This window comes from Schistocerca cancellata, chromosome 1, assembly GCF_023864275.1.
Source record: "Schistocerca cancellata isolate TAMUIC-IGC-003103 chromosome 1, iqSchCanc2.1, whole genome shotgun sequence".
Taxonomy (NCBI): domain Eukaryota; kingdom Metazoa; phylum Arthropoda; class Insecta; order Orthoptera; family Acrididae; genus Schistocerca; species Schistocerca cancellata.
This window is the reverse complement of record NC_064626.1, coordinates 820,012,040-820,037,169: the sequence shown is the minus strand read 5'-3', so window position 1 is coordinate 820,037,169 and position 25,130 is coordinate 820,012,040. Positions and strand designations below refer to the sequence as shown.

The 25,130-nt window shown below is 40.8% G+C and overlaps 1 protein-coding gene across 1 annotated transcript in view; it reads right to left on the bottom strand.

The window, feature by feature from the left end:
* The window catches only part of LOC126188321 (WD repeat-containing protein 11-like), a 209,064-nt gene that overhangs the window by 137,131 nt on the left and 46,803 nt on the right, over positions 1-25,130 (bottom strand). Inside the window, exon 7 of the mRNA XM_049929917.1 lies at positions 4,171-4,339. Coding sequence (XP_049785874.1) covers positions 4,171-4,339 — 169 coding nt within the window. The remainder of the gene's footprint in view (positions 1-4,170; positions 4,340-25,130) is intronic.

Sequence of the window (25,130 nt, the reverse complement as noted above, 5' to 3'; positions counted from 1 at the left end):
GGAAATCCTATAATAGGCTGAGGTCAGATCCTGGACTAACCTGGCAAAATGGGGATACACTGAAAAAAGACTGCAGGGAAGAAGAGGCTGTTCAACACAAGCTTCAGTGTTGACCATGTCCAGCCAACTGCACGAAAGAAGACCTTAACCAAGCAACGGAAAATGCACTGAAAGTGGCCAAATTTTGGTCAAAAATTATATAAATTGCACTGATCTGTTAATAATTGTGTAAACTGTGTTTTATGTATGCTCCTGACATGAGAATATTAATGGGTGAGATCTCTGGAATAAGTAGCAAAGAAGAGATTTGTATATCATGGTCACCTACATTATTTATAATACATCAAAGATAATGTATTACAGTAAATAAACAAAAAATGTTAAAGACACCTGAGTTTGAAAGTAGAAGTTCTTAATATATATATATATATATATATATATATATATATATATATATATATATATATATATATATACTCCTGGAAATGGAAAAAAGAACACATTGACACCGGTGTGTCTGACCCACCATACTTGCTCCGGACACTGCGAGAGGGCTGTACAAGCAATGATCACACGCACGGCACAGCGGACACACCAGGAACCGCGGTGTTGGCCGTCGAATGGCGCTAGCTGCGCAGCATTTGTGCACCGCCGCCGTCAGTGTCAGCCAGTTTGCCGTGGCATACGGAGCTCCATCGCAGTCTTTAACACTGGTAGCATGCCGCGACAGCGTGGACATGAACCGTATGTGCAGTTGACGGACTTTGAGCGAGGGCGTATAGTGGGCATGCGGGAGGCCGGGTGGACATACCGCCGAATTGCTCAACACGTGGGGCGTGAGGTCTCCACAGTACATCGATGTTGTCGCCAGTGGTCGACGGAAGGTGCACGTGCCCGTCGACCTGGGACCGGACCGCAGCGACGCACGGATGCACGCCAAGACCGTAGGATCCTACGCAGTGCCGTAGGGGACCGCACCGCCACTTCCCAGCAAATTAGGGACACTGTTGCTCCTGGGGTATCGGCGAGGACCATTCGCAACCGTCTCCATGAAGCTGGGCTACGGTCCCGCACACCGTTAGGCCGTCTTCCGCTCACGCCCCAACATCGTGCAGCCCGTCTCCAGTGGTGTCGCGACAGGCGTGAATGGAGGGACGAATGGAGACGTGTCGTCTTCAGCGATGAGAGTCGCTTCTGCCTTGGTGCCAATGATGGTCGTATGCGTGTTTGGCGCCGTGCAGGTGAGCGCCACAATCAGGACTGCATACGACCGAGGCACACAGGGCCAACACCCGGCATCATGGTGTGGGGAGCGATCTCCTACACTGGCCGTACACCACTGGTGATCGTCGAGGGGACACTGAATAGAGCACAGTACATCCAAACCGTCATCGAACCCATCGTTCTACCATTCCTAGACCGGCAAGGGAACTTGCTGTTCCAACAGGACAATGCACGTCCGCATGTATCCCGTGCCACCCAACGTGCTCTAGAAGGTGTAAGTCAACTACCCTGGCCAGCAAGATCTCCGGATCTGTCCCCCATTGAGCATGTTTGGGACTGGATGAAGCGTCGTCTCAAGCGGTCTGCACGTCCAGCACGAACGCTGGTCCAACTGAGGCGCCAGGTGGAAATGGCATGGCAAGCCGTTCCACAGGACTACATCCAGCATCTCTACGATCGTCTCCATGGGAGAATAGCAGCCTGCATTGCTGCGAAAGGTGGATATACACTGTACTAGTGCCGACATTGTGCATGCTCTGTTGCCTGTGTCTATGTGCCTGTGGTTCTGTCAGTGTGATCATGTGATGTATCTGACCCCAGGAATGTGTCAATAAAGTTTCCCCTTCCTGGGACAATGAATTCACGGTGTTCTTATTTCAATTTCCAGGAGTGTATATATATTAGTAACAGAAGAATAGTATTTACATATCAGTAAGCAAATCAAGAACTGAAGTAGGCAGGAAAACACACACACACACACACACACACACACACACTAAAAATGTAGCAGAATATCTATCTGATTGTCTAAATTCTTCATCCAGAAAAAAGGTGGCAGAAGAAAAAAATGACAATGTGCATAGATGCTGAAGGAAGAGAAACATTTAAGGAAAGGACTCAGAAGTAATGATCTATTATTATTAGTCAAGCTTCAATCTCCAGTGTAATAGTAGTAGTAATAATAATAATAATAATAATAATAATAATAAAAGGAAATACAAGGACTTCATTCTTCGTTTATTTGAGAAAGAGCACTTAGTTACTTCCAGCAAGAATTACACATAATTTCAATCCTTAACAAAACTTTTTCTCACTGAAACTGCCACAAAATGATGAAAGGAAAAAATTATCACTTAGCACATTTTTGCTGTTTATGAAGACAAAATTCAGCATCAGGCATGACGTTTTAATTTATTGCTTCTTTACTTCTAAATCTATTCGCAATACAGTTTGCAGACAGTATCTATATATATAGATACCATCACTGAATGTACCTGTAACATTATATCACTGAATAACATCATAAACATTTAAAAGTGTGAAAGACCAGCTTTTCCTTAAAATAGAGTGCAAATTACATAGTTTATATTCATCCAGTGTTTCCTAATAAGAGCTATTCGGATTTCCAACAAACTTTAAGCATAATTTCAAAACTTTCCTTCACTTTTTCTCACCTATCCACTTAAATGCAGATAATATTAAATGCATTAACTAATCATTTGTAATGTAATCAGACTTTGAAGCTGTTTTATATCGGGTGGTTATAATTAAACTGACAGTATTCCAAGTGCTGTAACACAGGCTGTATACATTGCAGGATGCTGAAAGACCATAAGTACGTTCATTAATCTGTACTCTCACAGAATACGCTGAAAAAAGATATTCCACTTCCTGCCACCAGATGAAAATATGGCACTGTTACCTGTCAGAATGCAGTGTGGGTGCAGACTAGTCTGCAAATATTCGTTTCACATACAACTTGAAATGCCATATCTGCACACAGTAACCACTCCTGGAAATGTCATTATGGCTAAATTCCAAAACGCGTCACATGGACAATAAAGTCATTCCTTTCCTGATGTTAGACTTTTACCATTGTGACCCAATCAGCCTGAATGCAGAACTATTGATTATTATAATGATGGTCGCCTGCCAACTGCATGACTTTATGTCACATTTATATTGTTGAAATTAAAACTTTCTCCAAAATTTTGGAATCCCTGGAACCAACATCTTGCCAGCAAAAATGTCAGTAACAGGCAAAAATGGTCGATATTCTCAATTACTGGAATGGATCAACTGTCTATATACATAATTAAGCTTGTAAGAATCCTCAGTGCGGTAGTTCTACTAGTGCCTGGTCAGTTTTTATCAACAAGTGTCACTTGCACTCCTTTTCCACTCAAACATGGCTATTTGCCACACAAGAGTTTTTTGATAAATATGAGTTCGAAAAGAGGCTAATTCTATAATATATTCAATGTAATATTTAACAGGAATTCGTTGATTAGCTGGAGCCTAGTGCCTTGTTCACTTTGAACGGTTCACATATGGTAATACACTTTTAAACGCAGAATTTAATATTTTGGCTTTCAGTCTGCTGTTAGTCTCCATACACAACTCGTGTACAAGAAACAGAATAGAAGATTTTGATCCTTTCATGGACTTCAGGAAGAAAGGATGATATGGAGGAGAATGGAAGAAAAAAAGGCAGAAAGTTACATAAATAAGGTTAAGTACATCTTGCATAGCCAGTTGCCATTTCCAGGGTTTAGAAGCAGTGGAGATGGGAGAGGGTGATGTAAAAGATCTACACAGTAAAAAATAATAATCAGATCCATGTGGTTATGCCCATAGCACATTACCATTACTTTTATACAGTTCTACAGTTCATCTTTAGCAATGCTATTGAAATGGATTCCCTGCTGTCACTCGGCTGTTACCTGTTCCCTTTCATCTCCAAGTCACATGTTTCGTACCTGTGCATCTCATTCATACCATTTCTCTTTCCAGTAATCCATATTCATACACTGAAGGCCTTTTTCAAAAATTTAAAAAGCTAAAAATTCATCTGCATTCTTAAGCTACACGTACGCACACAAGTTCTCTCTCTCTCTCTCTCTCTCTCTCTCTCTCTCTCTCTCTCTCTTTTCCATGAAAACTTACCTGCACCAGAGGAGAAGCTGTTTTCTCCAGGGGGATAATGCCCACTGTCTGATTAATGTGCAGGTCTAGCATAAGAATTTCTCGTGCATATAATAGCAGCAAATGGTGTCGTAATGACTGATGGTACTGCAGCTGCAAGCATTCACTTACGGTCATATAATCATCAGGCCTGCATGAAGATAAATATGAATTTTTACTTGTCACATATTTTATTTGAGGAAATCAAGCAAAACAAGTGTAATATGTATGCTATACAATTTTAATGTATTGTTGGAATAGTAAAGAAAGTAATAACAGTTAGCAGGGTTTGTGTGTGTGTGTGTGTGTGTGTGTGTGTGTGTGTGTGTGTGTGTGTGTGTGTTTGTACACTGCCTTAGATACTTAAATAAGCAATTATTTTTTCTACTACGGCTACAAAATAAATGCAAAAGTGTTTAAAGGTAGACCTATGGCAAAGAGAAGAATAAGCCACCAGCAAATACATATCAGAAGATGTACTTGTGAGTTTATCTACCGAGCACAGCTGGTGTGCATGCCTGATAGCACAAACCATGTAGGCAGACGGTGAGGATGCGGTCACAAATGACGACGTTTGCTTTGTAGGGTGCTCAACTGTGCGGTCATCAGCACCCGTACAAAATCCCAATTTTTACACAGTCCAATTTTTTCACAATCCAGCCTAGCTACTGTCACAAATAATAATAATAATAATAATAATGATGATGATGATATGATGAGAACAACACAAACATCAAGTCCCTAGCCAGAGAAAATCCCCAACCCAGTGGGGAATTGAACCTGGGACCCCGTAATCCAGAGGCAGCAACGCTAGCCACTAGACCACAAGCTGTGGATGGGTGCTGTCACAAATGATGAGCAGGTAATTTCCATGTAGCCATCTCAAGAGGCCAAGCAGATTTGACAGAAAGTCACTAGAATTTCCTCCTAACTGATATATTGTGTGTCCAAATGGTCGGCACAGTAGAGATGCCAAAGATGGCGATATATCGCCACATATATTTATTAAAATAAAAGATATACATACATCCAATAGTCATACACTAAACCTAGACATATATCTCAATTTCCATCAGAATTTTGAGTATTAATACTTTCACTTAATGTAGAGCACTTTAGAAGTTATATCAAGGTAAAGTTTTATAAATATGATAATTGAGTACTTAATTAGTAATAGACATGCAAAAAAAGATACAAGACCCACTGAGATGTAATTGAATAGCTCACTGAATAGTATGCCATAAGACAAGACAGTAATAAGTAACAGGTAATAGTTTTAGAAACAGACATTTTCTTAGATATGGCCTAATTAATGAACCTGATTAGATTAGGTATGTAATTCCTTAGTAACAGGTAAACTGTAGTGAATAACATTGTTTTGGGATCACGAGCAGCAGGATAAATTCTCAAAATTACTACCACTGAAACTTCTATGGTTGAATATTTTGAAATAAAAGTTGTTTGGCTCTGTATCTGCATTGTCTTAGGGGATGCTGTCAACAGTACCAGTGCACTTTTCTTAAATAAAGTAATAAATAGTTCCTGATGTATAAATCAGATTAAACAACATTAGGTAGAATATAAGCAATATAAGCACATAGGCACAGTAATACAAATGTTCACAAACAACAATTTCTAAAGTTCAATAATAAAAATAATAAATTTTGTTTTGTCACACACTGAATGCAGACAGGTCATTAATCTCATTAGTGAAATTAAGTGGATTTAAACATTTCAAGCCCCTAATATAATCACAGAAGAAACTGAGTAGCACCGTGGTGTAATGGTTATGATACTAACCTGTTGCGCGAGTTCAAAACTCACCTTGACTGTACAATTTTAATTTCTATATTCAGTTCAAGTACATTCTAGAAGAATCCACAAATAGCAAGAATCATTGTACTGGAATGTTCTGTAGCCATATATATACTGTATGTGTTCTGGCTGGTGGCAGTTTGCTCCATGCTCTTGTATGTGCAAGTGCTGAATAAACCTTCGTTAAGTGAAGTTAGTGTTCATCATTCATCTAATTACACCTTCTTCTATGTGAAATTATTCTGGTGGAGGCACTGGGTATTGGAACATGTGATGAAGCACACTATCGACGACACAGTTGCTCCCATCAGGCCACAACAGAGCCGCCGTTTACGTGGCGAGAAACCAGAGTTCGAGCCATATTCAACAGATCGCAATCTATCAGAGACAGAAGAAGAAGAGGATGTTGCAATGACAGCAACTGTGTGCCACCACATGAGACATCCTTGCGGGTTCTCTGGTGAACGACAGCAACTGTGTGCCACCACATGAGACATCCTTGCGGGTTCTCTGGTGACGATGTCCAAGATCCTAACAAGTGGCTGAAGGTATACGAGCGTATAGCCTAATTTAACAAATGGGATGACACCGTGTGTTTGGCTAACGTATTTTTCTACTTGGACGGCATTGCCAGGCAATGGTGTGAGAACAATGAGGTGAAGTTCACAAGCTAGGAAGTATTCCAGGCAGACACACAATGACGGAAGTGCAAGACTTACAATAAATTAAAGTGCAGTGTACAGTGTCCTACATTCAGACATCTTGGAGCTGTGTAAAATAGTGGATCCTAGAATGAAGGAGGAAGATAAGGTTGCACATCTCATGAATGGTGTTGTTGAGGACATGTATCAAGCCCTGCTCCTGAAGGAGGTGTCGAAAGCAGACGACTTCATAAAATGATGCAAGTATATCGAGACAACACATCAAAAAAGAATTACATGCAAGAAGTTTGAATGGCTTCCAAACGTCGTATCAATGTCTGTGATGGAGGAAGCAACTGATTTCACAAGTGTTCATCAGATAGTGAGAGAGGAAGTTCAGAAGGCACTTGGATTGCATGGCGAGCAAAAAACCGACACGCTCCAAGAGGTCATAAGGAAGGAAGTGGAACAGACATTGAACCCAATCTCTTGCCCTTCATTTCCCTTTAAAATGGTGAAAAATTCAGACCCAGGTGGAGTTACATTTCTACAATGCTGCATGAGGAATCTGTTTGGGTACCAAGGAAGACTGACGTCTGGAGGACCCAGGACAACCAACCAATATGTTTCCACTGTGGGCGGCTGGGACACGTGGTGCGCTATTGTCGAGAAAGGTGTCAGATATTTGATGTTGATGACACACGCGCCAGAATACAGCAGACCAATCTTAGCCAATGCCAACTCTGGGACGATGAAGATGAACAAGAAGATGTGGATGCAGGACAACATAGGTCACCATCGCCACAAGCTAGCCGCTGGAGAGGATGCTCCCCAACACACTGGTCAACCTCTCCATCGCCGTTTAGAAGCTCCAACCGATCACCTAGCCGCCACAACCTGGTAAACTAAAGGGCGCGACCTTCTTTGGAGGTGAGGCTGCCAAAGAGAAAAATCCTCCACCGTCGATCACTACAAAAATGATATGAAACTACGTGGATATCCTCATGGATGACCGACCAGCCCAAGCTCTTGTGGACTCTGGAGCATCATATTCAGTCATTTCGAAGAAGTACCATTGCCAGTTGCAGAAAACCGTATTCGTCAATAATAAAACGTCTATGCTGAAGAAGGCTAATGGGAAGTACGTAAAACCTACACGAAGATGTTTCATTCATGTGAGTATAAGTGTCCGTACACAGCCCTTAGAATTCATCATCTTAGAAGAGTGTAATCATGACGCCATCCTTGGATGGGACTTTTTGAAAGCTTCTCAGGCAATTGTAGATTGTGGTCGCTTGAAGATTATGCTAGACGAGATGAGATAATGTGGGCAGGAAGATGCGCATCTGAGTGTGTGGAGACTATATGTGCTGGATGAAGTGATCATTCCTGCAGTCTGCACTAGAAAGGTAACTGTCGTGTGCCATGCCACGTATCAACCCATGGATCTTGTAGTGGAATGTAAGAGAAGCACACCACTGAAGAACAACTTGGTCATCCCAGCCTCTGCCATCTCATTTAAGAACTGATTCGGTGAATTGTGGACAGTTAACTGTCACTGAGAACCGCAGATCCTTCCGAGACGCATGTGCGTAGCAAACACTGAGACATTAATTGAAGAACTGCTGAGTGTCATAGAAACCTCCCACGCCAAATCTGGGGGCGAAATTAGTGCTACCACTACCAGACAAGATCTACTAGCTAGACTATCACCAGATCTCACAAAGGAACAACAGAAGAAGCTACTTGCCATACTTCAAGAGTTCTCTGAATGCTACAATCCACAGGTGAAGAGCAAATTAGACAAATCGATGGTGAAGCACCAGATTAGCACTGGAGACCATCAACCAATAAGCCAGAGAGCATACTGTGTGTCAGCAATGTAACGTCAAATAATTTGCAATGAGGTAGAGAAAATGATGAAGAATGACATCATGCAGCCTTGGTGTTGATTACAGGAGGCTTAATAAGATAACTAAAAAGGACGTTTACCCTCTTCCACGAAATGACGATATACTAGATTATCTGGAGGGGGTTAAGTTTTTCTCAACCATGGACATGTACTTGGGATACTGGCAAATCGAAGTAGATGAGGCTGATCGTGAGAAAACTGCATTCATTACCCTTGAGGGCCTGTATGAGTTTCAGGTAATGCTGTTTGGTTTATGAAATGCACCAGCAACTTTTGAACAGATGATGGATAATCTTCTAAGGTACCTGAAGTGGACAATGTGTCTTTGTTATTTAGATGACTTTATAGTGTTCTAAGAGACATTGATGAACATATAAAAAGACTGATGGCAGTTCTTAAGTGTCTCCAACAAGGCGGATGAAACTTAATCCAAGAAAGTGTCTCTTTGGAGCAAAATAAATCAAAATACTTGGACACCTTGTGTCAAACGAAGGTGTGCGGCCAGACCCAGAAATGGTGAGATCTATAACAGAATTTCCTATTCCTAAAAGTATTAGAGATGTGAGAAGCTTCCTCGGATTATGTTCTTATTACCGTCTTTTTATCAAAAACTTTTTTATGAAAGCCAGGCCACTCCAAGGGTTGTTAAAAGCTGATGCTAAATTTATCTGGGGTGGTGCTCAACAAGTCCATGCAAGGGTGTCCATGCAAATTCCATCGAACGACTGGTAAAATACATCAGAGCAGACCACTGCGCATTTTCCTAAGTCTCCCTGAGCTACAATGTGAAATATTTCTAAGTGTTGTGCCTGTCATCATGAAAAAACTTTTATGAAAAAAGATAGCCACCAAGTGAGATCACAGGTATTTTCTTCGGCCGCTAAAAGAACTTATTTAAGAGGAAATAATGTCAAATTTAAATTTCCTTTGTTTTGTGTACTTGCTGTAGTGTCCGTTCTTGTCACACAACTAATTATTAGCATCCCAGCAGAGCTTGTTCTTGAAAAAACTTGTTCTTTATCTGAAGTCCCGATAATCACAACATAACCTGAAATTTTGAGTGACATAAACACAAAACATTCTCTTTAAGTTTTCTTGATAGTGCAAAATTCATTTAAAAAAGACAGCTACTAGTTTCATCAGTGTCTATTGCCATAATAAAAGTGTAATTAAACATTTCCAAATTGTATTTTACTAACACGTTTTGTATTGTTTACTAGTTAGATAGACGCAATCTCGGCCTAAATTTTTCAAATTAATAACATTTAAAAACCTGACCAAACACGCTAGATAACGTAACTTCTCTATAAGCAAAGTAATTACAAATTCATTCTTGTGTCATTGTACCTCTAAATCAGTACAAAAAACAACAACCACCACACATAAGACCTTTGTGTCGTTTTTGGTTTCCACACAGCCAATCTCGTGTCCTTGACAAATTTAAAACATTCTTTAAACTTAGTTATTCTTTCGAAACTGACCACGAGTCAAAAATGTGGTAACTGTATAGGGTAGTGAGTAGAGGGATTTGTTGCCAATCTTGTAGGAAATATTTTCACTGGGTGGGGGGGGGGGGGGGGGGGGGGATGCAGTGGGCAGAAATAACAGAACAGGTTCTCTCCTGTAACTGCAAAGTCTGCAATAGGAACATTTTGATTGGGGAACATGAAAGGAAAATCAAGTGGAGAAGAGCCTCAGGTAGAATGAGGAGCAGAAAATGTGCAGCACACTTCAACTGAGGCCAAGAAGCCTGGGAATGTACAAAGTCTTAGGAAGAAGAAAGTGCTGCTGCTAGGTAGTAGCAATGGACGAGGTGTAGGTCCTCAGTTACAGGAAAGTTTAGGGGTAGCGTACCAGGCCACCAGTATCTTCAAGCCAAATGCAGGGCTAAGTCATGTGATAGAGGACCTAAGATCTTTATGTAAGGACTTTACAAAAGAGGACCACGTAGTGATAGTGGGTGGGGCGGGATACAGTTTGGACATAGGTTGTGACCTGGACAAGATAGCTTCCCTCACTCATGGCACCAACGTACGCTTTGTTGAGCTGTTCCAGCGTCATGATCGAGCACACCTTGATGGAACTGTGAGGCAAATCAATGTGGGGTTAGGGATGGCTCTGAGGATAGCCAAATTTTCTCATGTTTCTCTGGTGCCCGTTGGGACTATCATCAGATGGGATTTCACTAGGCATGGCCTACACCTAAACAGGACTGGGAAGGGAAGATTAGTACAGCTGATTCATGAAATTACAGGAGGTGGATCTCGGGCCACACACTCAAATATCTGTTGTCATAGGTTGGAAAAGTAGGTCTTTTTTTAAGATAAATCTAGACAACAGGTGCCCCTGCCTAAAGAGTATCTCCAGCAGTTCAAAAAATACTGAAACAATTACTCACAAGATTGATTTTAACACTTCAAATATCACACATACCAGATGTCATGAAGAAAAACAAACCATTGAAAAGAGTAACATGGGGCATTCCACAGACTTAACAATCCTCTATCAAAACATGCAGAAAAAAAAATACAACTATTAGAAGTTGAGCTCTGATCTTTGAACTGCACAGTAGTTTGTATTACTGAGCACTGGTGTAGACACACAGAAATCCAACATGTAGTATTATCATTGTATGAAAGGGCAAACTATTACTGCAGAACTGCTTCAAGGGATGGAGGATCATGCATTTATATCAGAAAAGGAACACAGTTCAAATCAAGACATGACCTCAGTACAGTAAGTGAAGACAAGCACTTTGAAATATCAGCTGTTGAATTAACAGGGCTTGATATCACCAATAAATTAATCATTTTGTGTGTGTATAGATCTCCCAGTGGTAGCGTGGACACTTCTTTCAATACATTAACAGAAGTTCTAGATAAAGTCTCAAGTACAAAGGTCAACATAATTCTGTGAGGGGACATTAACATCAACACTAAAATCATAAATGAATCCAGCAGCACCTTCATAAACAACCTTCAAAGTTTTGACATGTCCCTATTGGTCAATAGTGCAACAAGGGTAACTACAATGACTGCATCATTAATTGACCATGTGGCCACAAATATGGACAGGGAAAAATGTGATGTTGCTGTAAAAGATCTCTGACTATCAGACCATCTCTGTCAAATAACAACAGTAAAGTCAGAGCATCGAACCATTCCTTAAACTACAAACCTACAAACAACCTCAATCAGCAATCAAAATAAAAGACTTTTCAAAAGAACTAAAAAAACAGAGCTGAGATGAAGTGTATAAGGAAACCAATGTGAATATGAAATTCTCTGAATTCTCCACATTGTTTAAATTGACTTTGAAAAGGCATTTCAAAAAGTATGCATGTCTGTATCAACATCTCACAAAAACAGATGGAAAAATGACAATGTTAAATTAAATGTAGATGGCACCTCTATAGACTGTGTAACAAATGCAAAATTTCTAGGAATGAATATTGATTCTCAGTTGAAGTGGTGTGAAGACACATAGATACTTGCAAACAGAATGTTATGCCCTTAGAATCCTATGATCAGTGTGTAACATGCAGTGTCTTTTAGCTATATATTATTCATGTGTACACTCAGTTCTTAGCTATGGCATTCTTTTTTTGGGAACAAATGCACAAAATATGAACACAATTTTCAAACTCCTGAAAAGAGCCATAAGAATAATAGCCAAAAATACTAGTGGAGCTCATTGTAAAGATCTGTTCAAAACACTGGTGATTTTAACTGCTTCATGTGAATACATTTACCAGTCAGTTGTACACATCAAAAATAACATTGGTAATTACTGCACAAACAGCTCTGTCCATGACCAAGCAACAAGAGAGAGACTCAACTCATATTTACCAAGAAAAAATAAAACATAAAACTCAAAACAGCATTTTCTACCAAGGAAAAAAATTGTACAATAAATTACCAAAACAGATTAAAGAAATTGCAAAAATACACTTATTTAAAAAAGCAGCTAAAAAGTACCTGTTATGCAATACATTTTATACATTGAAGGATTACTCAGATAAAACAGAGTAGGGGTTTGATAAAAAATGTTATACAAATAAATAATAATAATAATAATAATAATAATAATAATAATAAACCATCCAACATTCCACATAACACCTTCACTTTAAGTTTTTTTTCCTTCTTTTTTCCTTTCTAGAAATACTTACCCCCAAGCTAGGCATTTCAGAATACTAACACCTCTTCCTCTTTCTGAGCTCCCAACATCTCACTCATCATGGAGGGATGCTAACTCAGTTTTTCAGGATAGCAAATGGGAAGTTGCGATACACAAAATGGCCCAGAGATCACCAGTGTGTGTGTGTGTGTGTGTGTGTGTGTGTAGTGAGTGAAGTTTTATGAAACAATGTGTTTATAGAGTGTGCAGTGACTGATAGTGAGATATGAGTGAACAATGTGACATTACATTATTTAATAAGTTATTTGTAAAAAAAGTATTGTATACCATGAGTAAATCTAATTATTGTCTCTAACTAGAAGTCTGTAAATATATGTGTATACAAATTACATCAAACATTGTATACAAATTAGTTTATTTTAAATTGGTCTAAACTTGTAAATATTTTGACATGTCCTGTATCCTTGTAAAATGAGATCTACGGATGAATAAAGTTACTACTACTACTATTCCTGAAAGCATATGGCACCATCACTGCCCAGATCATAACTGATCCTGCCACTCCAATCCCATCCAAACAAGTGAAAATGAGGAAGAGGGCTGCCTCCTTTTTACAAGTTTGGTCCACATGTCATGCTAATCCCAAGAAATAATGCCACTTAACAAGAGATCACCAGCCTCACTTACATTCTTAAAACTAAATGCATCATCAGAAGCACACAAAAAATCTGCATAAAACAGCATATTACATTGACTCTACATTAAGTAGTTTGCCCCCAAATTAAATTTGAATAAATAAATATTTTAACTGCAGTGCCAGTTTCAGTATTTGCTCTCTGTACCTTGAATAATAATTTCTTGCAGGAAATTGTCTTCTGCTGCAATCAGAATTTTCACTACTGCAACCAGAAGTCAAGTATCTCTAACAATATTTAAATTAAGGGCAAAACAAAGCAAAATACTGGATAATGAACTACAATTGACAAATTTCTAGTTCTTATAATCCAATTATTGTTGTGTGTGAACTTTTGCCAACACATGCTACCATGTTCATCATTTAAATGCCTTGGTTTATCAATTAATCTAACTTAAATTAAGGATCCAATTAAACTGCCTCTCACTGGTTAGTTACGCATGCAATCAAACATGTATCTAGCTTAATCTACACATATTGATCACTATAAACTGTATGGCTTGTGCTGCATGTGCAAAAGCATGTACAATGCTGTAAACTTTTTGTGAGCACTTCCAGACTAAATAGACACCATGTCCAGACAGGGTGCAGAGTTTGATAGTTACAAATGCTCCCAGCCTCACCATACAGGTTAAGCACACGTCTCCTGAACACAGTCTTCTTCTATCCCATCATAATGTCATACTGCATTATCACAGCATGCTCCTTACTCAGTGGCACACCACATTACTCCAAACCAGCACACCAATTCACAGAGGTTAGACAACCACAGGTACCACGTCTTGCGGCAATACTGTGTTTGCTGTCCCACCTTGAAAATGTGTGGCATTCAGTTGTGTAAGTCACATGCAAAACAGATGACAAAAACCCACAAACAGCTTCCTGCTCTTAACTGTTATATGGTTTTGGTTATCGTGACCATTGTTCATTGGCTAGGCAGATGTAGGTCTAGATGAAGGTGTGAAAAAAGAGTGTGTGTGTGTGTGTGTGTGTGTGTGTGTGTGTGTGTGTGTGTGTTTGTAAAAGGTGGGGGAGAGGCAAAAACAAAAATGAGAGATGAAATGCGAAAAATATGGTCCCAGTACAAGCTAGCAGAACAGACCATACATAAACATGGTCACTGCCTTCTCTGGGAACTGCAGTCCAAAACTAGAGGCATGGGGCAGGGAGGGAAAGGAAAAGGAATACCAGGGCAGGTGTCGGGGAGGTGGTGTAGTGCTGCTCATGGGAGTGTGCAATGTCATGCTGTGAAGAGGCTGTTGGCCTGCTAGTACTGGGAGCTTGTACTGGTGGTGGCAGAGGGGGAAGGAGAGAAGTAGAGAAGAGGAAAGGATTGCATGGGTGTGTTGGTGGGGGGATAGAGGCATGTGTGAGATTGGAGAGCGAGCACGGAAAAGGATGGAGGCAAGTGGAGGACAGAGAATAGTGAAGGCTCAGCTAGGAGTGTTATGGAAATGAAGGGTATGTCACAATGAGAAATCCCAACATAGTAACTGAGGAAAGCTGGTGTTGTTGGAAAGAAGGCAAATGGCATGTGCTGTGAATATGTCATTGAAATCAGGCATACCATGTTTCAAGGGATGCTCATCAACTGGGAGGTCCAGCTGTCTCTTGGCCACATTTTGGAGGTTGCCATTCATGAAGACACAGCCTGTTAGTGGTCACACATATGTACAAAGCCACACAATAGTTGCCACTAAGTTGCAAACCATACAGTTGCTTTAAAATGTCATCCTGCCTTTGCCGAGGTAGGAAATGTCTGTGGCAGGATTGGAGTAGATGGTAAAAGGAGGGTGAAGGGAACATGACTTGCATCTAGATCTACTACAGGGATATGAGCCTTGGGGCAAAGGGGTGGGAGCAATAGTGGAACAAGGATGGAAAATAATGTTGCTTCTTTGGGTAGGTGGTGGCATACATCTGTGGGAGGGGTAGGGAGCATAATGGGAAGGATATTTCTCATTTCCAGACACAACAAAAGGTAGTCGAAACCTTGGCAGAGAACTTTGTTCAACTGCTCCAGTCCAGGGTGATACTGAGTAACAAAGGGATGGAAGCAGGCAATCAGTGGGTGTGTGGAGGACAGTGGTGACAGGGAAGACAAGGTGCAAAAGATCTGTTTTTGAAGAAAATGGGGTGGGTAACTTTGGTCTGTGAAGGCTTCAGCAAGATTCGCAGCATATTTAGAGAATGAATGCTTATCACTGCAGATGCAACAACTGCAGGTGAATGGACTGTTTAGAAGGGAGTTTTTGGTGTGGAATGAGTGGCAGCTGTTGTAATGGAGGTATTGTTAGCAGTTGGTAGGTCTGGTGTGCATGGAGATACTGATGAAGCCATCAGTGAGGTGGAGGTTGATATTGAGGAAGGTGGCTACTTTCTACTCACTATGACCAACTACATCCTCACCCATAACCACTTCTTCTTTAATGGCATCATCTACAAGTGGAACTTTATGATCTGGACCACAGGCGAGGAGACACTATCTGCATTCCTCCAGAACCTCTACACATCTTGTCTCCCATTCACTTCACCTGGTTCCTCTTAGCTTAACAATCCACCTTCCTTGATGACAACTCCCACCTCTCAGATGGCTGTCGTCAGATATGTGACATGGGAAAACCATTAAGACAACACTTAACTGAAAAATGAGTAAGATGGAAATGGAGACACATTATTTAAAAATTGAAGGGCCTGATACCGAAGTGATACAAGCAGCACAAGTAAGAAGTTCACAGATGCGTTGTATGTGTTACCTCTGTACATATGAAAGTACTACAGTTGCAACTCTGTTCTCTGTTGCTCTCCGTTCGCACTACACATGTTCTATTTGGCATCTGTAGTTTGTACTGAAATGCAAAGTAACTAAGCACACTGCTAACTTTGTGTAGAAGTATTCTTAACAAATTTTCATTTTATTGTCAGTATGGATAAAGGTTAGTTGTAAAATATTAAGTGAAATGCTTTTAACACCTAACTTTTCAGACACCAGCAGTATCTGCAGACTGCTAGTGGTACTAGGTATAGGTACATTTGAACTGCTACAAGAAGTTACAACCACAACCTCAGGTCAGTTAGCCAAAGAGGTAGTTACTGTCACAACATTTAACTTTTCTTAATAACGCTATTGATACAACTTATTATGCAGCAACTGCATAAACTTACATCAGGCATGCAACATCTAATTCACATGCACTCAGTCACATATTTCAAGGACTTTTTTGTTAGGAAAATACAGACATAACAGATGAGAAGGAAATATACAAACATTTACTACCATTCCCTTATGTGTGCTTCAACTACAGCTAAACACATATTAACACTCACCCCAGTAATAGTAAACTGCCTGTTTAAAACCTGTCCCTCCTGTTGACGGAATTCATAATGTACTGCACCTGATGATGTTGATATTTCAACCACCGATGTTTCAGTTCTTTACAGAAACAAAAGAAGCCGAGGAAGAACATGTATGTAGGACTCCAGGAGACATAAATATGAAGTAGCAAAGCTGAATGTGAAATGCTAGAAAATCCTGCATGGATATGACCAAAAAGAATAATCTGCAAGGCAAATGAAGCCTTCAACCAAAAATGTAGATATAAGTGTAATGACAAAGATTCTGAAAAACAAGAGCAGGAAATATTTGCAGATTTTTGGACACTTAGTCCTTAGATATTTCAGATAATTTTTCTGGCAGGCTTTTTGAACTCAAGAAGTGATAAAACAGAGGAGGGAATACAATATGCATAGTAAGGAAAAACAGCACAACAATAAAACTTAATGGCATTAGAACCTGAGAAGAGTTCTTGTGAAAGACACTAGAGATCTTTGATGCCCATTTCAGTCAAGCATTAACCATAAATCCTGCAGTGGGATATCATCTATAGACCAGTGTGAGACACATGCAACCATACAAATTACCATAAAGCAAACTGCAAACTGTTGAACAGCATATCATATCTGGTTATGTTCCACACATATTTTCACATTACAGCAAGCTTCAAAATTCAAACAGAAACTACCTCCAGGCAGCTTCAGCATTGCCATCATCTACAAACTTTACAGAGAATTGTCTGAAAAAAGAAATGAAGAATCTGTGAAAGGATTACCATACTGATAAACCTTCAACACATGATTTAATCTGAGTTTTCACCATCCTAGTTCTGACACTTGTGACTAATGTGACAAGTATAATTATCAGTTGCAGTGCTCCCAGAATGAATTTTTCACTCTTCAGCAGTTTGTGCAGTGCTTCAGTTACATGCCGATCACATATGTTAAAGGGAGTTATACGATTTGAAATTATTTAAGCTACCCTTAAGCTGAAACTTCCTGGCAGATTAAAACTGTGTGCCGGACCGAGACTCGAACTCGGGAAGGCAGGAGACGAGGTACTGGCAGAAGTAAAGCTGTGAGGATGGGGCGTGAGTCATGCTTGGGTAGCTCAGTCAGTAGAGCACTTGCCTGCAAAAGGCAAAGGTCCCGAGTTCGAGTCTTGGTCCGGCACACAGTTTTAATCTGCCAGGAAGTTTCATATCAGTGCACACTCCGCTGTAGAGTGAAAATTTCATTTTACCCTTAAGCTACCCATACACCAGTCATTCTTTTAAGACCAGAAGCATGCAGGGTGTACCAGCAAGAAGGGTATCAGGATTTTACAGAGCATAAAAACAAGGCAGAAGAGAAAAATGTATATCATCTATATACCAGTGTGAGAGACATACCACCATACAAATTACCATAAAGCAAACTGCAAACTGTTGAACAGCATATCATCTTTGGTGAAAAAGCTTACTGAGAAGAATGCTGAAGCAGCAGTTGAAGAGTATGAAGAGTGTTTAAGGGGCACTCATGACATATTGGACCATGAACAAGACTGAGTTATGCTTACTACAATAAATTCATACTAAAGTAGTTTATTAACAGGTGACTTATGAAATGTGGTAGTCTGGAAACTCAAATTTTTCTGACCTTGTCAAGTAATATTTCTTGTTGTAACAATCATCGTTGCACTTATATTACTTTTACACTGAATGATATTCACTCAAAACAATAAAAGTGACTTTAGGCTCTTGTACAACTTTTAACAATTGTTGCAGATTCACTTCTTTCATTCGCGAGAGAAATTTACAGGTATCATAATACCATACTGCAAAACTTGGCTGTCACTGAATTAGAAATAATTTTATTATATCCCTTTGAATTTGAAGTTTTTTGTCTCTCAAAAGAAAATTCACGAAATAATTCATTACTGGACAAAGAGTAAGAATAATTTACTGCTAAAGCAGTAAAAGCAGCTAAAGAAGACACTGTTCCATAAATGAAAGCGAATGTGCTGAAAGTTGCAGATGGGAAATATGTCCAGCCAATGAGAATGATATCAATTACAAAACACAGCCCTTCAGAACGAGATTTTCACTCTGCAACGGAGTGTGCGCTGATATGAAACTTCCTGGCAGATTAAAAATGTGTGCCGGACCAAGACTCGAACTCGGGACCTTTGCCTTTCGCAGGCAAGTGCTCTACCAGCTGAGCTACCCAAGCACAACTCACGTCCCGTCCTCACAGCTTTACTTCTGCCAGTACCTCGTCTCCTGCCTTCCAAACTTTACAGGGGTGTGAGTCATGCTTGGGTAGCTCAGTTGGTAGAGCACTTGCCCGCGAAAGGCAAAGATCCCAAGTTCGAGTCTCGGTCCGGCACACAGTTTTAATCTGCCAGGAAGTTTCACAGCCCTTCAGATTTGTCTTTTTTTTTTTCAGAATATAGTCATTATGTTATTCTCAGATGGGACATCCAAACAGTCATAGACTGCAGAAGATACTGCAGAAGATCAGTGCTCCAGATCAATGAAGCTACACTCCTGGAAATGGAAAATAGAACACATTGACACCGGTGTGTCAGACCCACCATACTTGCTCCAGACACTGCGAGAGGGCTGTACAAGCAATGATCACACGCACGGCACAGCGGACAAACCAGGAACCGCAGTGTTGGCCGTCGAATGGCGCTAGCTGCGCAGCATTTGTGCACCGCCGCCGTCAGTGTCAGCCAGTTTGCCGTGGCATACGGAGCTCCATCGCAGTCTTTAACACTGGTAGCATGCCGCGACAGTGTGGACGTGAACCGTATGTGCAGTTGACGGACTTTGAGCGAGGGCGTATAGTGGGCATGCGGGAGGCCAGGTGGACGTACCGCCGAATTGCTCAACACGTGAGGCGTGAGGTCTCCACAGTACATCGATGTTGTCGCCAGTGGTCAGCGGAACGTGCACGTGCCCGTCGACCTCGGACCGGACCGCAGCGACGCACGGATGCACGCCAAGACCGTAGGATCCTACGCAGTGCCGTAGGGGACCACACCGCCACTTCCCAGCAAATTAGGGACACTGTTGCTCCTGGGGTATCGGCGAGGACCATTCGCAACCGTCTCCATGAAGCTGGGCTACGGTCCCGCACACCGTTAGGCCGTCTTCCGCTCACGCCCCAACATCGTGCAGCCCGCCTCCAGTGGTGTCGCGACAGGCGTGAATGGAGGGACGAATGGAGACGTGTCGTCTTCAGCGATGAGAGTCACTTCTGCCTTGGTGCCAATGATGGTCGTATGCGTGTTTGGCGCCGTGCAGGTGAGCGCCACAATCAGGACTGCATACGACCGAGGCACACAGGGCCAACACCCGGCATCATGGTGTGGGGAGCGATCTCCTACACTGGCCGTACACCACTGGTGATCGTCGAGGGGACACTGAATAGTGCATGGTACATCCAAACCGTCATCGAACCCATCGTTCTACCATTCCTAGACCGGCAAGGGAACTTGCTGTTCCAACAGGACAATGCACGTCCGCATGTATCCCGTGCCACCCAACGTGCTCCAGAAGGTGTAAGTCAACTACCCTGGCCAGCAAGATCTCCGGATCTGTCCCCTATTGAGCATGTTTGGGACTGGATGAAGCGTCGTCTCAAGCGGTCTGCACGTCCAGCACGAACGCTGGTCCAACTGAGGCGCCAGGTGGAAATGGCATGGCAAGCCGTTCCACAGGACTACATCCAGCATCTCTACGATCGTCTCCATGGGAGAATAGCAGCCTGCATTGCTGCGAAAGGTGGATATACACTGTACTAGTGCCGACATTGTGCATGCTCTGTTGCCTGTGTCTATGTGCCTGTGGTTCTGTCAGTGTGATCATGTGATGTATCTGACCCCAGGAATGTGTCAATAAAGTTTCCCCTTCCTGGGACAATGAATTCACGGTGTTCTTATTTCAATTTCCAGGAGTGTATTTCAACAAGCACACAACACAAACATTGCTGTGGACAGTTGTCTGTCATTGAAGACATTGTTATCCCACTGTCATCAACAAGACAAATTCCAGTCATCAGTCAAGGTGCTTTGTTGAACTGTGACTGCAAAAAGCTACTCATGCTCACAAAAGAAATTTACATGTCAGCGATGATCATAAGCAATGTAGATGGTTAAAGAAAACTTTGGATCACTAACTGACAAGAGCACCCACAACTCACATGTAAAGATGTGTGCTTAGGACAGCAGAACCAGTCCACTACAGGTAACTTAGTGTCACTGATGAAGAATTGTGCTCCACTGCTCACAATGACAATGCAATGTATAACAATCTGCACTGACTACTTGATCCGCTATTCTGTCAACAAAGCTGTACCGACTGCTGAAGCTCCTGAAATTGCAAGGTTCCTTGTAGAAGACACCATTTTGATGCACTGAGCACCCTGAGTGATGATCTCTGATCGTGCAAAAGTTTTCCACTCAAACAAGTATCAGAGATAATCTCATGACAACCTATGACCCACACGTGAATGGTCTCACAAAACACTTCAATAAAATGTTGGTAGATACGGTATCAATGAAAGCTGAGGTCAAACAGACAGGTACTGGGATACAATACTGCCTATTATGACATTAGCATACAACAAAGCGAACAAAACATTATAGGCTTCAAACCCATTCTTTCTGCTCCACAGTCATGAGGACAAAACAACAATGAATGTACTGCTCCCATTTCAACTGGATGATACTCAGGGTGACTATATGAAACACCTCATCACCAGGACTAAAGAAGCAAGACAGCTGGCTCACATGCAGACCCTGGACACCAAAGAGATTCACCAAGAGGGCTCTAAAACCGAGCACCGGCGACTAGAATACAGCTTGGGAGACTTGGTTTGGGTTTTTACGTCTGTGTAGAAAGTGACACTATAAGAAAAATTACTAAAGTGCTACTTTGGGCTGCACTGTATCCTTTGTCTCTTGTCAGATGTCAACTAAAAAGTCAAGAATTAGGACTTTTCATCAAGAAGACGAAAACACAGAGACATTATCCATGTCCTCTGTATGAAACCCAACTACACTCCTGAGGTGCAGATAAGCAATGGATGCTTCTCTTTCAAGGAATCAAGGAAACTGCAGTCTCACTTGACGATTGTGAACCTCCAGTGGGGAAGGGGCCACGTCAATGCTCATCATAATGAAGATGATGTGACAACATGACCAGAACACAAGAATCTTCCTGTGCTGCCACACAGAGGACCATTGACAACTGACAAGAAATAAATCCAGAGTGCTCTAGTCTGCTCTTAAAGAGAACTCCTGAAACAGCAGGTCACTGTTTTTCAAAGAGTAACAATAATGCTACAAGCTGTGAAACATGCAGTGTTGTGTAGCGTATAGTGTTGAGGGCAGGCGTGCTGCAGCTTGCAAATACAATCCTGATCACTAGTAATTATTTGTAATTTAGTATTTATCATTTCCAGAAAAATTCTCAAAATTTCTTATGTTTGTATAACTCTCAGCACTCTACACCCAGGAGCTCAGTTCTGTTCTGTTCTGGATGTACATTGGTGTTTGTACTAAACGAGCTTTCAGTGCTATGTGTTGTACTTCACTGATGAGCCTGCTTGGATTTGATTTTGGTTATCATGTGACCATACTAAATTACACAGAAACAAAATCTTGCCTACTGCAGGTACATACACTACTTAGTGATGCAATGGGACTCTAAAATTAGTTTCCGTTTCAACTTACTTCCACACCTAAATTATACACATTTTAGATGTATTTGTAAAATCAATGCTGAAGTGTTCTTGCACATAAATATTTCTGTATTGTACAGGAGATACATATCAAATATCATGATGCAAAATGATCCAGTAACAAACACAAAAAATTACACATACATAATTTCTCTAACAATAACAATCACTTTCTCAATAAGCAGCCCATTATTTTATTCTGTGATGAATATCCAAGTTATCACTGCTGGTACACTAGAACAAATCTGATACCACTTTGCAAGAGGAATTATCTTACAGTGTCCCACAGCTATTTACAGAAAATATACATCCCTAAATTAAATGGTTTGTACTTCACAGGTGCATTTATTTTGGAGTGTCTTACCATCATAGTCTTTCATGCAGCTCTAAAATAACCTAAACCATTTCTGCTGCTCCACAGCCTCATAGCAAAATTTGTTCCCACAAAATGTATTACCATCCATTTCAGCTCTCAAAAAAATCATAGCAAAAACAAGTACAGAAACAGTGATAATGAGCCTGGGTGATTTATATTCAAGTGCCTCCACAAGTAATGACCAGTCTTATACACTTGTTTAACTAGTATAAGAGTCTCAACAGTCAGCGACAGACTATCTACGAGGGTCACTCCAAAGAAATGCACACTATTTTTTTTTAAATCCATCTTTTATTCTATATATTTTACAGTTTTACAGTGTGTAGATACATCCTTTAGGAACAATATTTTCATTTCTCCACATAATTTCCATCCCTCTCAACTGCTTTACGTCACTTGGAACCAGCGCCTGTATACCCGCATGGTAAAATTCTGGACCTACCTGTTGGAGCCACTGTTTGGCAGCGTGCACAAGAGAGTCATCATCTTCAAACCTTGTTTCACGAAGAGAGTCTTTCAGTTTGCCAAAGAGATGATAGTCACATGGAGCCAGGTCAGGACTGTAAGGCAGGTGTTTCAGTATTGTCCATCCGAGTTTTCTGATCGCTTCCATGGTTTTTTGTGCAACAGCAAAACATCATGCTTTTGCCGATGTGGTCGAACACAACTCAGTCGAGCTTGAAGTTTCTTCAAGTGTCATCACATATGCATCAGAATTTATGGTGGTTCCACTTGGCGTGATGTCCACAAGCAAGTGTCCTTTGGAATCGAAAAACACTGTAGCCATAACTTTTCCAGGAGAAGGTGTGGTTTTAAATTTTTTTTTCTAGGGTGAATTTACACGATGCCGCTCCATTGTTTGCCTCTTCGTCTCTGGTGAAAAATGATGGAGCCATGTTTCATCACCTGTCACAATTCTTCCAAGAAATTCATCTCCACAATTCTCGTATGGTTCCAAAAGGTCGCTGCATACCGTTTTTCTTGTTTCTTTGTGAGCCACTGTCAACATCCTGGGAACCCACCTGGCACAACCCTTCTTTAACACCAACACTTTCAGTATTCTGCAAACACTTCCCCTATCCCAACATAGCGTGAAAATTCGTTCATTATGATGTGTCTGTCAGCAGTCACCAATTCGTGAACTCTCTGCACATTGTCCGGAGCGTGTACGAGGTCTGCCGCTGTGAGGACAATCCTCAATATTGCCGTGCCCGCTTTCATCACGTAACCTGCTTGCCCACCGACTAACAGTACTGTAATCGACAGCAGCATCTCCATACACCTTTTTCAACCTCTTGTGGATGTTTCCCACTGTCTCGTTTTCACAGCACACGTTTTAATGAGATAAAGCTTCGAGCCATCCAAGAATTTCCCTTAGTTCAGTCCAACTGGTAGATAACTTCCCTTAAATCCAAGTTAAAGTCCCAGCTTAGTAAGAAATTTGAAATGTCATAAACTTTCTTTAAACTAATGATGGGGAGGTCATTCCATCACTTTCCAGTATCTCTCCATGTCGGCATTTGAGAAATAAACATATGTAAAATAGCTCTCCAACAGGAAACTTGTATGTCACATTTGCTAAAATGTAAGCCTCTTCAGTGGCCTCCTCAACTATCCTTCCCACCTATCTTTACTTTGATCATTTTCTACAAAGACTCACTGGAATTTATGACTACTCTACACTGCCACAAATTGCATACATTCTCTTCACACTCTCTGAATGAAATGTTCTTTCCCCTAACTGTTTAACCACATTTTGCTTCAAATTACTTATTTCCTGTTTAACATTATAGTTCATTATAGAATTAACTTTCACTGTAGTATACCTACCACATGGTGTGCTTTGTTTTCTACTATCTGGTTTTATTCTTAATTATTAAACTCTAATCTGTTACATACACATCATTAACTATTAGCCTTTTATTTAGATGCAGAGATTGAACTTATACAACACCAATTTCATGACTGAGGCACAATCTACGATAAATAAAATTGTGGAACTATTCTATGTTTAATTTTCTCCAAAGATGAGATTCTAATAGGCTGAAATTTCTGGATACTTCATATGCCTCCCTTATATAAAGTTGAGTCTCTCTTTTAGTTTAATATTACATACTGCCTCCTCCCACTACCAGTCCAACCCAACCTTTTTTGTTTATGGAAAGTAACTTTTACTTATCTGAAATTAAGAGGGAAAAAATTGGAAATTAGTTGTAAGGTCTTATGGGACCAAACTGCTGAGGTCATCGGTTCCTAAGCTTATGCACTACTTAATCTAACTTAAACTAACTTACACTAAGG